This window comes from Lichenostomus cassidix, chromosome 1, assembly GCF_008360975.1.
Source record: "Lichenostomus cassidix isolate B80296 chromosome 1, HeHo_3.0, whole genome shotgun sequence".
NCBI classification, from domain to species: domain Eukaryota; kingdom Metazoa; phylum Chordata; class Aves; order Passeriformes; family Meliphagidae; genus Lichenostomus; species Lichenostomus cassidix.
In genome coordinates this window covers 85,404,744-85,417,275 of record NC_139479.1, presented here as the reverse complement: position 1 = coordinate 85,417,275, position 12,532 = coordinate 85,404,744, and the positions used below count along the sequence as shown (strand labels likewise).

The following is a 12,532-nucleotide window of genomic DNA, read 5'->3' as shown; positions in this document are numbered from 1 at the left end:
CAAGGTTTCCTATGCCCTGGTGTTGCTGAATTCTGCTTTTTTGCCTTGATTCCAGTGCCACTCTGAAGCTGAACACCTTTCTGCTGGCTGGTTTCTGATGGTTGGTTCTTAGAACAGGAGGCTGCAGTTGATGTCCTCCCCAGGTCCTTCCAAACCAACATTTATGTTCTCCCACAGCTTCCAAATATCTTTTGCATCTTTCTGGGATTACCCTGAGCCTGTGGGTCTCTGTCATGACTCTCCCCCTGTCACACAGCTTCCTGTAATGGTCACAGAAGTCAGGGTCCCCATCACGGCTGTGCCACAAAATGTCACTGATGCCAGGAAGTCACTGATTGACCTGCCCAAGGTTTGAATGCTTTAGCTTACAAAATACCATATTAAATACAACACCCAGTTCTAGATAGCCCAAGGAGTGCACACTGGGACAAATACCATTGGCAATCAGACTGTTTTATTACAAAGAGCAGTAAAATATGAGATGCTAATCTGAAGAAAACATTTCTTTCTAAATAGAGGCAAAACCTGCATAAAAGTTGTCTCCATGAGACCAGAATTCTGACATTTGTAAATGATTCCATTCAATCACTGAAAAAGGTGAGGATCAAGGTAATTTCTTCAGGATTTTTCTTCTGGACAACCAAAAGACCAAAACAATCAAAATCTACAGAAGCAGCAGCAGCAAATTATTCTCTGAGATTAGGATTTCATAAGTGGATTTTGTGGCCAAGAACACACATTTCAACTGTTTACTTTCACATGAATCTCCCACTGGAATATGTCATAAGTTTCAAAACAAGATGGATGGTCAGAGTCATCAATTGCACAGTAAATTGTCAGGAAAAGCACTTTATCTACAGTTTCTAATCCACATTGATCAAATTCTTTCCGAAGTGTGGGCCAGAATGGGTCATTCTGATCTATTGCAATATGGTATTTGCTTGTTCGTCATTATTCCACGTTTTTCATTGCACTCCCAGAAACAACCAAATCTCTTTTCCTCTTCTTGCTCTAGAATTCCTCACCTGATAATTTCTGAATCTTTACCTCCTCTGGCATGTATCTGATTTCACTTGGAAGATGGGGAGCAGGGTGTGTTGTACTCTGAGAGGGCATATTCATCTGGAAAGAAGAAAGGAAGAAGACATTTGTATGAGTGTGAGAAATCATGTTGATCCCAGTCTACCTGCACCTGTCATTAACACACTACAAACCAGAAAACATTTGATAAATTTTGTGGTAGACTCCCACTTTTCAGGGAACCCAGTTGCAGGGGTGCATAGCCAGTGAACTCCTCTGACCATGTTTTCCAGGACACATCATTGCTGTGACCCTGCAAGATGTGGATTAGGTGGCAGAAAGTGCACTCCAAGGTCAATTCTCTGACTGCTGCTGCTGCTAATCTGCTAGGATGCAGTTCAAGAAAGGTGGTCAGGCACTTAATTTTCTAGTTTTAGTTACTTAAACTCCTCTTTTGTCAAGTGGGATTGTCATTTCTATTTAACTATTTGAATTCCACCAAGGAAGATATATTTGCTGCAGCCTACTATAGAAATATTAAGTAAAAAAAAGAGATAATGCAGTTCAGAGAAGTCAGGAACACTGCTGCCTTTGAGTTACAGATTTTAACCATCATGTCCAAATTGTGGAAAGAAAGTGGAACCACATGTACGTGTTTTGTAAGAAAGGAACTTGACATATATTACTTTCTTATCCACTTTATGTTGAAATGAAGCAAGAAATGTAAACACAGGAGGGCAGAACTGTCTGTGCTGTACAAACCCTTTGCAGTTAGTAATCAAAACCAGCAGAACTGTGAAGTGAGTCTCCCCTCGTCTCTCCTTTGATTTCACAGGTTTTACCGAGGCCTGCTGGGGTCACCTACCTGTTTCATAGTAATCATAAATATGTACAGGCACTGGCTTGATGTCTGAGACAGGCAGGCTCTGCTCCACACTGAAGGAGAAGCTGATTTCCTTCTGGGAGACCTGGAAATGGTAAGACAAGAAAACGCATCAGAACTTTTCATAACTACCCCTGATGCTAAGGTTGAACAGATTCATTTCTGAATCAGACTGAGTGACAGTGTGCCATTCTACAGTTCTCTCTGGTTTGTAAACTTGATGTCAAATCAGGTAATTGTTTAGAAGCTGTTGCTAAGTATGTTTTGTTGCTAAAATTGTGTGCTCTTTTCTTTCTTCCTCTTCCTATTTCCATTGCCAATTACCCCAAGCTAATTCCCTGTTAGTGTGGTTTTCAGCACATCAGCATTCATCCTGTAATCAAAAACTGCTGTTAGTTTCTTTCCTTGCCTTTTCCCAGCAAAAATCATCTTCAGTACCCCAAAGAATCTTCTCCATACTTTTCTCTCTTTAATTACTTTGATCTCAATATCCCCATTCTCCCCTGTGGTTCTGATCCTCATTCCATGCTCTTGCAGCCCAATGTCCCAAACTTTCCTCCTTGCTCATCTTCCTCTGCTTCTCATGCTTTCTTTGGGGTGAGAAGACTACAGATATATATACATATATACATGTTTTTATATGTATTCGATGTTGGATTGAGTGAACTGCCTTTACATCTTTAAGGCATGTGTATTGGTAATCTGTATTAATAAGATTTTTCTTTTGTCTGGGGGCCTGTTTTAAACTTACAGTTTAATAAAACCGAAAGGAAACCTCCCAAACTTACCTTCTGAAGGTAGAAGAGTATGTGGTTGTTCTTGATGTCTACACGATCCACAACAGCATCCTCGTACCGAAGCTTTAAATAAGGCAAAATACAGCAATGTTAACACGGGAGACTTGCTAAGGAGACTTAGGGATTCCTCAGCAAAATGCGTTTAAAGTGGCTGCCGCACTCCTTTTGTGTCACCCCGCCATCTAGTCGCCAAAAAAAGAAATGCAAGTTGAGTGTTTCTATAACCTGATGCACACAGATCTGTCTCAGTGGTAAAGTTTTACCAGACAGCTTTGATACTTGTGACTTTTACCATCAACCTAAGAAGGCTCGCATTTCAAAGAGAATTTACAATTAATTTCTGCGGCTCAAGCTGACTCACTTTGCTAGTCCATTGTATGTTTTAAATAACAAAAGTTTAAAAACATTTAGAAAAGAATGTCAACAAAATTATTTCTTATATTAATCAAAACATACACGCCAAAAATATTCCAAACTTTAGAAAACAGCTATTTTTTCCCCAAATACATATGAAGAGGAGCAGGATGCCAAACAGAATAGCATCTCAAAGGAAAAATCTTCAAAAGGAACTTTACTAATTCCATACAGTTCTAGACAAAAAACAAATTTGGGCCTGAATGCTGAATGGTTATAAATGCACAAAGCTATAAGCAGACTCTACAAAGAGTTTAATTTTTCTTGAAAATTACAGCTTGTGCCTTGAAGCTAACTCATCTATTGTGAACCTAAATTGCTTTAGGAACTGAAATGAGGTGCTTATCAGTGCTGCCCCCAGCATTCCCATCATCATAACAAAATTTCTGGATAGTAAAGGAGGACGATCAAGAACTTTTTGTTTTGTTTTGTTTGTTGAACTGTACTGTAGAGGAAGAAATAATGCAAAATGCCAATTAAAGCAATTAAACTATGGCAGAAGTATTTACCACATAGATTCTGTTAGGTTGTGTGACAACAGACTCAGACACACAAACATAGGGAAGCCCCAGTAACCTGAGCAGAGCCACGGGAGCACTCTGACCTGCTTCCCCTTGAGGCTGCAACCCCTCGGGGCAGTGACCAGCCCACTGTCATGGAGTGAGACCCACCTGGTGAATCAGCAGCAGAATATCCCTGGATCACCTAGCAGACTTAAGGGGAATGCTGCCTACAGGCCATGGGGCTGATATGGGATGCTGGGACTCAAGAAAGAGTTATTACAGGGTGTTTAGGAATAACAAAGAGAGATAACAAGAAATAACAGAAATAACAAAGAGAGGGATAAAATCCAGTTGGAGGGGAAAAGGGTGAAAAAATGAGATAAAAAAGGACAGTTGCACATTTACAGGTTTGTGATCAGCACTCTTTGTCTGCTCTGCACCTGGTCACCACAGCCTCTCCCGCCTTCTTATTAATTTCTGTTCCTGACTATTTTCCTGGGTGAACAGAACAAGGATCCTGGGGCAGCTACTGGGCAGACTGAGTGCCTGAGGTCAGCTGCCATAAGGAGCCACATTGTGTATTTGCATGTATATATGTGCATGTGTATATCTATCTATCTATCTATCTATCTATCTATCTATCTATCATCTATCTATCTATCTATCTATCTATCAATCACCTATCCATTTTTTCCACAAATGATATTTTAATCTGATCAGTCAGAAAAGACAACAGGATAAAGCCATTTGTGCCAGCTGTGTTTGTGGAAGTGCTGTCTTTCCTGACTACTGATCTGTGTGGCCAGCACGTGTATGTACATATATATGTATAAACACGTATAATGTGCATGCCTGCCTATTGAGATTACACACTGAACCTTGCTGTTGGTTGGACCTGTGGATATGAAGCCTTAGCTCTCCTGGGCTACTGGATTTGGTAACTCCTAACAGATTTTTCTTCAACACATGAACATCTACAAATCTGAAACACAGTATGTGAGAGAAGGCTATGCCCAGGGACTTTGCAGTATTCCCATGCGGCTCAAATTTGCTAATGAGAGACTGTTTTTATCAACTTCCTATGTTTCCAGACTTTATCATTCACGTTGGTCCCATTTTTTTACCTTTTTCAGGGAAGAGTCTACAGGAACATAACCTGAGAGCATTTTCACATCAACAATAGCCATGTTGGAGACGTTGCGGTTTCCTGTGTAACTAAAATGAGAAAAGTTCTGTTAGTCTGGTCGGCAAATGGCAAGGAGATGAGTGAATGATGTTTTTAGCTTGCAATAATCCCGTTTTTCTTCCTACAGCTGCAGAGGAGCAGTTAACTGCCTGTATTGAAGTCCTTTCTTGGATGCTTTACCAAACTGTGAATGCAAGGAGGTAGATCAGTGAAAGGAAGTTACCTGGCTGAGAGGACGAGGTCAAACTTTGGTGGGTAGTTTCCTGTACAAGATACATTTGCCGTCCTTACAGAGAGAGAAAATCCTGCAACTTTTTTTGGCAAATGGATGTTGTATCTCAGGGTGGTCTGAAAGAAAGTGTGAGATGGTCACAGACTGAAATGGTTTTGTGTCTTTGGCATGACATATGGAGAGGAATAAAGCATGGAGAACCCCCTGCTTAGTTCTCAGAGGGTGGTGCTGAGCTCCCAGCTTGCTTACCTGCAGATAGACACAGCCAGTGCCATTCACTTCCACACTGTAGCTCCCTGGAATGGTGGGTAAGGAAGCCTGCTGCAGTAGGAAGCGATTCTTGTCGTTCACCTGGAAAACCTTACCGGAGGACTCCGTGAACTGGACTTTGACTGTGTTATGACTTTTTTTGGAGAAGGTGAGATATCCATACTGGGCTAAAGCTTGGAGAGCAACCACAGTGTCCTGAAAAGAACAATATGATCCCTAATTAAATACCTAGATGCAAGATGGTGCATGAGATTAACACAGCTCCTACTTCCTTGATGCTTTGTCAGTACTCATAAATGCAGGGGGGCTTTGCAAAGAGCTAAGGAGACTAGATACAAGTTCTTGTAGAACTTGTCCTGGTGGACAAAAAGCTGTTCCTGAGCCACCAGTGTGACCTGGTGACCAAGAAGACCACCTGGGGAGCATTAGGAGCAGCTTCAGCAGCAGGCTGAGAGAGTGGATTCTGTCCCTCTACTCAGCCCTAGTGAGGTGTATCTGCAATGCTGTGCCCAGTCTGGGCTCCTCAGCACAGGAGAGACAGGGAGCTCCTGGAGCAGGTCCAGCAGAGGGTGACAAAGATGATTAAGGGACTGAAGCATCTCCTACAAGGAAAGGCTGAGGGACCTGAGCCTGTTCAGCCTTGAGAAGAGACAACTGAGAGGGGACCTCATCAGTATCTATAAACATGGGAAGGGAGGGTGCCAAGAGGATGGATCCAGGCTCTTCTCAGTGGTGCCAGGCAATAGGACATGAGACAGAAACTAATGCACAGGAAGTTCCACCTGAACATGAGGAAGAACTTCTTTGCTGTGCAGGTGACTGAGCACTGGAACAGATTGCCTGGAGAGGTTGTGGAGTCTCCCTCATTGGCAGATATTTGAGAACTGTCTGGACACAGTCCTGTGCCATTTGCTCTAGGATGACCCTGCTTGAGCAGGGAGTTTGGACCAGATGACCCACTGTGGTCCCTTTCAGCCTGACCCATTCTGGATTCTGTGATTCTGGAACAACAGATTTTAATTTATACCAGAAGACCTGGGATAATGCTGTGTCAACAGTGACTGCTGTCCATGGATAACTTGGGATTCAGGTAAATTCTCATTGCCTAAAACCAAATTATCTGTGAAGATATCTGCCCATCAAGAGCATGATGTGCTCTGACAAGATAACCTGTGTGAACACCAATTATCAAGTATTATTCAAATCAATAGGCAGTCAGGAAGATTTGCTATACTATTCATATCCAGCTTGCAGACTGGACTGCTCCCCAAAAAAACTTTCTTTTTAGCACACCCAGTTGTTACCTGGGTGGAGGAAAAGCCACCATATGGGTTCTGTTGTTTGATAAGCCAGTACACAACACGGGAAATGTAAGATAAGTCTTCTGGAGTGAATTTGGTCCTGTTGAGCAGAGCCAGGAGCACATAGCCGGTCAATTCAATCTCAGCAGAAGGGGCACGGGAATAGAAGTCAGAGAAACTGACTTCTGCTGCTGGCTTGTTTTCTCTCCGCCAGTAAAGAGAACCACCTGAAAACAGAAAAGTAGGGTGTAAAAAGCATGGGAAAAAAAATCTTTTTCAGCTATTGGTGTCCAGAACTGGATAAATTTTATTTCCAGGATGGAAAAGAAAACAGGAAGGGATGGAAAGGGAATTAATAAAAGCAGGCCCTATAAGACAAAGAGGAATAAGTGAAGGCAGTGCAGTAGAAGGAAGCTAAGGCAGTCTTGAACAGGAGGATATGACATAGCCAAGGGAATTGGGTTTGTACAGCACATACAAGGGAAAACCAATTGGAAAATTAGATACAATCTTCCAATACCTTGGACTGAGACATGCAGGGGACACTCTCTCCTCCTAAATTATTTCACAATTTCATAAATCAGGCCACAGCCCAAACTTTGCAAAGCCAAGGGACACAGACAGAAAAACTCCTAGAGATAAACTCAGTGGCATAGCAGGCACAAAATGGGAAGGGAGAGCATGCATGACAGAACTGTACTACATCAGAACATCTTCCATGACACAACAGCCCATTCCACCAGCTGCACTGCCTGCACCATGGCCATGCTGCACTTACCAGCCCTGACAGCTGCCCCATCCAGCTTCTCAAGGAAGAACTGGCGTCTTTGCTCTCTGCCAGCTAAGCCATAAACATAGGCAAAGAGGGCCTGGTTGTAGAGGTTGTGGACCCCATTGTGAAATGCAGTCTCCAGACAGTTCATGCCACTCTGAACGACAGGATGCTAGTAATGCAAAGCACAGGAGGGTTGTCAGGTATTTGGATTTGTGTCTCTGCTTCTCTTTAAATACTTCCATCATTGCTTAAACTGCAATCTCTGACTCTTCATGCTAGAAATAAACATGATCCATGGCATGTTTGAGGGCCTATGGTGTGTGTCCTGTGAAAAATTGCCCTTCCAGTCATGCTGCCTCCTTTCTGCATTTATTTAGAGGCAGCATGGCCAGAATAACAGAGCACTGTTTCTTTTCCTGACTCACAAGATGACCTTATGGAAGTGAATCCTTTGTCCCTCGGTTGCTTTAGCAATAAAATGTGGACCATTTTTACAGAACTATGTCAAGTGTATTAAGACCTCATGATTAAGCAGGCTCTCTCAAATAGATATAATTAATTTGCTAGCTCAAACTGTCAAGGTAACTCTTCAGACCTTTTAGCCTCACAGACTATCTCTGTGAGTTCTACTTCATCTCAGATATCACCAGCACACTCCTAACCATGTCTTGTCTCTGCAGGTTCTCTAAACATGTGGCACCAGGTTTTGGAGCTTCTTACGAAGATATTGGAAACCAAATTAATGTTGCTGAAGAACTATTTAATTCTGCACAGCGTTTTTATCCTGTCAGTCTCATGTACTTAAATGATGGCCCATACCCCCATATCTGAGGGATGCTCAAAAAATCAGCACATCTAGGACATATTTGTCAGATTTGGAACAATTCTCCTCCTCTCCAAAGAACAAAGTCAGCATAAAAACAAGGTCACAAGGGCATGCAGGAAATACATGACAGAGAAACTAACTTGGCTCTCATTCCCCCATGCCCAATACTACAACCAGCAGCTCATCACTCCCATCTGAAGTCCTTCTGATTATTAAGAATTCCGTAGTGAAATGGAAACACAACTTGGAACTAAAGGCACAAAGTGAGCTTGTTGACTGAAGGTTTGGATACCTTGTACTTTGGACAGGGCAAATTCAGAGAAAATCCCAAAGTGGACTCTGGATGGAGTGGGTAAATTCAGTCTGGATTTTGCACCTGCTTAGACTACCATTGTCTAAACCAGCTGGATTCCTGAGGGTTTTTTCAAGTGAATTCATAGGCACTGGATAGGTAACTGATTTGTAACACTCATTAAATACTTGTAGGGGAGTGCAGAGCTCTGAAAACTGCTGCCTACAATCAACTACTGTCCTACAATCAGGATTTAAGTTCCACATTGTTAAGGAACACAGATGTGGACTGTGACTTGTGCAGTTTGACAAAAGGCTGGCTGGGCTACCAGAGTGCCAAATACTTACTGCAGCAGGGTGTCCAGCCTCCAGCAATGACGCCACAATGTAGGCTGTGAGGGAATATTCACCTTCTTCTCCACCCTAATGAAAAACAAGCAAAGAACGGGTTAGGATGAATGTCCTAGAAAGAAACAGCATCTGAATTAATGCATAGTTCATATATCAGATTTGAGATCAGCAGTAATTTCTATCTCCCTATGTGCACAGGACCAAGAAAGATCGTGTTCACTTAGGATAATGCCAATTTAATTGTCTACAACTTCTTGACTTTTGCATGTGTGTAATAAAGCACACCATAGCCTGTGACTGAGCACATAATGCAGTGGAGGAAAATAAAACCTGAGACTTATAACCCAGAAAGTTCCACTTGTTTTTACCTCATCATCAAGATCACACATAAGAACCAAGTCCTGCTTGTATATGAGAGACATGAGATAACTGTACCAGGAAGAGTAAGTGTAGTGATAAGCTTGTGTCTGGCAGAAATTGTCCAAATCAATCCTGACAGCAGGACTGAAGTTTGGGACTACACTTGTCTCAGTTACCTTCAAAGCATTGTTGAAATGTGACCCAGCATTTTCAAAGCAGCCATTTGACTTCTGCTTGCTTGCCAGCCAGATCAAAGTTTGAGACTGGATGTTGTCATCGATGTAGATGTAGCGTTTGGCTTGCTCCAGTGATTTGTACACAAAGGCAGTGAGCCTGCAGAGAATACAGAAACACAAGGCAGGTATGGTGTGAACAAGACCAAGGAGATTTACCAGTGCATAGGATGTGCATAGAAAATGACATAGAATGAAATTCATGTTCGAGGTAAAAGAAAAAGTGTTTCTAAGTTTTAAATAAAAAATATATGTAAAATCCTGATACTGATAATTTACTTGATATTTCTGCATTACTGATCTGAAACCATTCTTTTAGAGCAGTGGTAAAGTATAGACATGGCTTGATGATTGATGTTAGCAATTTCTAGACTGAGTTAATTGAATTATGAAACAAACTAGGTCAGAAGGGACCTTTGGAAAACTCCAGTTCAACCTCCCTCTTAAACTAGGGCCCACTTCAGAGCTGTGTCAGGTTGCTCAGTCTTTTGTCCAGTCATGTCAAAGGTTCTAGGGATATAGATATCCACATCCTCTCTGGACATGTATCCATATCTTCTCAGTCCTACAGCCTTCTCCTAGGGAAGATATTTTTCACTTCTACACAGTTGGAGTTGTCTCTGCAGCAACTTGAGCAAGGACAAACTCTTGTCTTTACTCTGTATAGCTCGGACAAGAGTCTGACTGTATTTCCACAACTTCCATCTAGGTAGCAGAAAGGCTTACCAAGGTTTCCCATCAATTTCCTCTTCTACAGGCTAAACAAGTCCAGATCCTTCAGTTTCCCCTTCTACAGGCTAAACAAATCCAAATCCTTCCATTTTCCCTTGAACATTATGTACTCCAGCTCCCAACCATCCTACTGTCCTTTTGTTGCCCTCTTTCCAGTTTTTAATCTCTCCTTTACTAAGGGATTCAAATTATTTGAACTACATTCATTTGTCTATTAAACATAAGAATCACTGAATACTTGGATCATTTATCAAAGCCTAAAGATCCTGTGCTGGGGAAATAGAAAATTTTGTCACTTACCAAACACTCCCTTCACTATCTCGTAACCCAAAGGAGCTGTAGGATCCATCCCGGTGTTTGTATGATAGCTGTCTCTGGTAGCCTGAAAATAGAATAAAGAAGACACATTTTCTAATCAAAGAAAAGGACTAGTTTTGCTGTTTGTACAACTGAAGCAGTGAGACTTTTGGATTTAGTATCAAGTAATGTATGTCTGGCAAATAATGCCAACCATTATGAATTCCAGCTGCTTTTACTCCTGGAAGAACAACATGATGCTTTGGGGTGCTCTCATTGCCTGCTCCTATGCAATAATTGCGGTGCTGGAATTTAGAGAGCAGTGTTTATCATGAACAGCTGAAGAGTTCAAGGCATACAATCACAATGTTAGATCACAAAACAACAGAATATTCTGAGCTGGAAGGCACCCACAATGGTAATCGAGTCCAAAGCCTAACCATGCACAGAGCCCCAAAAATCACACCATGTACCTGACAGCATTGTCCAAATACTTCCTAAACTCTGTCAGGCTTGATGCTGTGACCACTTCCCTGTGGAAGAAGATGGAAGAATCCAAAAACCTCTCACCTGTGGACAAATATCCAGTACCCCTGATTCTAATCTCTTCAGTCAGCTGCCCAGTTTTGTTCAGATAATCCAAGGCATAGATGTTGGGTGTGAACAAGGCCATGTTCTGTTCTCCACAGCCATAAGGCATGTGGAGGAGGTTATCTAAGTTCCTCAGGGCTGTACCCAAAATGTCTCCTAAAGAGTGAAAGATATAAGAAGTCAGCTCAGTTCAGACATATTTTTATTATGCAGCATTATACTCTGCTCCATACTATCTTATTGTGAACCTGAGGGCAATGACCAGTATAATCACAGTAACCAAAGACAAATCACAGAAGAAAAGTGCATTTTTCATTTCTTACCTGGATGATGGACACCTGGGAGAAACTCAGCATTTGAGAAAAAAAAAAGGGCACTAATACTGGCTGGCATGGCTTCTGAGAAACAGCTATGAATCCTTGGAAGGGTTAGATTTCCCTGCTGTTTACAACCTGCTTCCTATTTTTGCATGTACATGTGAAAATGTTGTATGGGGTACGATGCTGATGGGCTATGGAGGCTCTAATTGCTCAGCATCAGCACATCTCACACAATCACAGGAATGCAAATCAATCATGCTTAGAAAATAACCTGAGTTCAGAACCTCAAAAAATTTTCACTGAAGAGACCCCTCAAGTCTTAATAATGACTTTCAGATTAGCAGAGTTGATTGGGACCTGAAACCTTTATTCTATGGGAACTTATTGACTTACAAATAATTTTCATTATGCAAAATGACAAATTTGAAGTTATGCAGTCAGCGAAGTTCTGAAGATTTCTTTCCAAGAAATTAAGATAAATTTTTTCAAAGAAGTCCGCCTTATGTTACTTTTCAGCTGAATTAGCTGTTTTACTATACAGAGCTGGATATGCTAATGCAGTATAATATGAAATGCAATATAAATGGAAATTACTGGACCATTTTGTCTTCTCTTGATATGAGAGAATTTTGAGCAACTTTTGCCTTTCACTGCCATTTTGCAAAGTAGAAAACTTATCTTCTAAAATCAAGATTAATTACTTCTTCAACTTTACATAAGGTTTGTGTGTGTATACATGATGGCACTTGGTGCAGCACAAGAGAAATGACATATTGCATTTAGTCCAAGTACTAAATGACCAAGTACTTACCAATGACAGAAAAATAAGCTCTGGCTGATTCCTGCACTAAGTTTCTTGGCAAGCTGAGAGACACTTGTTCAGAAATCATTTTGCCTATTGAGAAAATGTAAAAAAAAGGATTGTTTAAATTACGGGGTTTTTTACAGAAGTCTTGACTGTTAATAGTCATCAGTTTGGGTAAAGAAAATGCCACAGAGACTTGCCCAATAAGTCAAAGGTATCTGAAAATCCTGAATTTTAGCCTAGCACCCTGACCCTGAGAACATCTTTCCTCCCCTGGAAGCATTTTTGGTTTTGTAGGACAAGATGTACAAGACAGTGAAGCAGTTCCACTGACCCCCTGTAATG

The 12,532-nt window shown here is 41.4% G+C and overlaps 1 protein-coding gene across 1 annotated transcript in view; it reads right to left on the bottom strand.

Moving 5' to 3' along the window:
• Positions 1–437: 437 nt before the first annotated feature.
• The window catches only part of LOC146445069 (ovostatin-like), a 28,730-nt gene continuing 16,635 nt past the window's right edge, over positions 438–12,532 (bottom strand). Inside the window, exons 23-35 of the mRNA XM_085067158.1 lie at positions 12,194–12,277; positions 11,042–11,218; positions 10,475–10,556; positions 9,386–9,542; positions 8,847–8,921; positions 7,385–7,550; positions 6,610–6,833; positions 5,285–5,500; positions 5,027–5,151; positions 4,742–4,832; positions 2,692–2,763; positions 1,886–1,988; positions 438–1,122 (exon numbers count right to left, since the gene is read on the bottom strand). Of these exons, the coding sequence (XP_084923284.1) occupies positions 1,070–1,122; positions 1,886–1,988; positions 2,692–2,763; positions 4,742–4,832; positions 5,027–5,151; positions 5,285–5,500; positions 6,610–6,833; positions 7,385–7,550; positions 8,847–8,921; positions 9,386–9,542; positions 10,475–10,556; positions 11,042–11,218; positions 12,194–12,277 (1,625 nt within the window). The 3' untranslated portion in view covers positions 438–1,069. The remainder of the gene's footprint in view (positions 1,123–1,885; positions 1,989–2,691; positions 2,764–4,741; positions 4,833–5,026; positions 5,152–5,284; positions 5,501–6,609; positions 6,834–7,384; positions 7,551–8,846; positions 8,922–9,385; positions 9,543–10,474; positions 10,557–11,041; positions 11,219–12,193; positions 12,278–12,532) is intronic.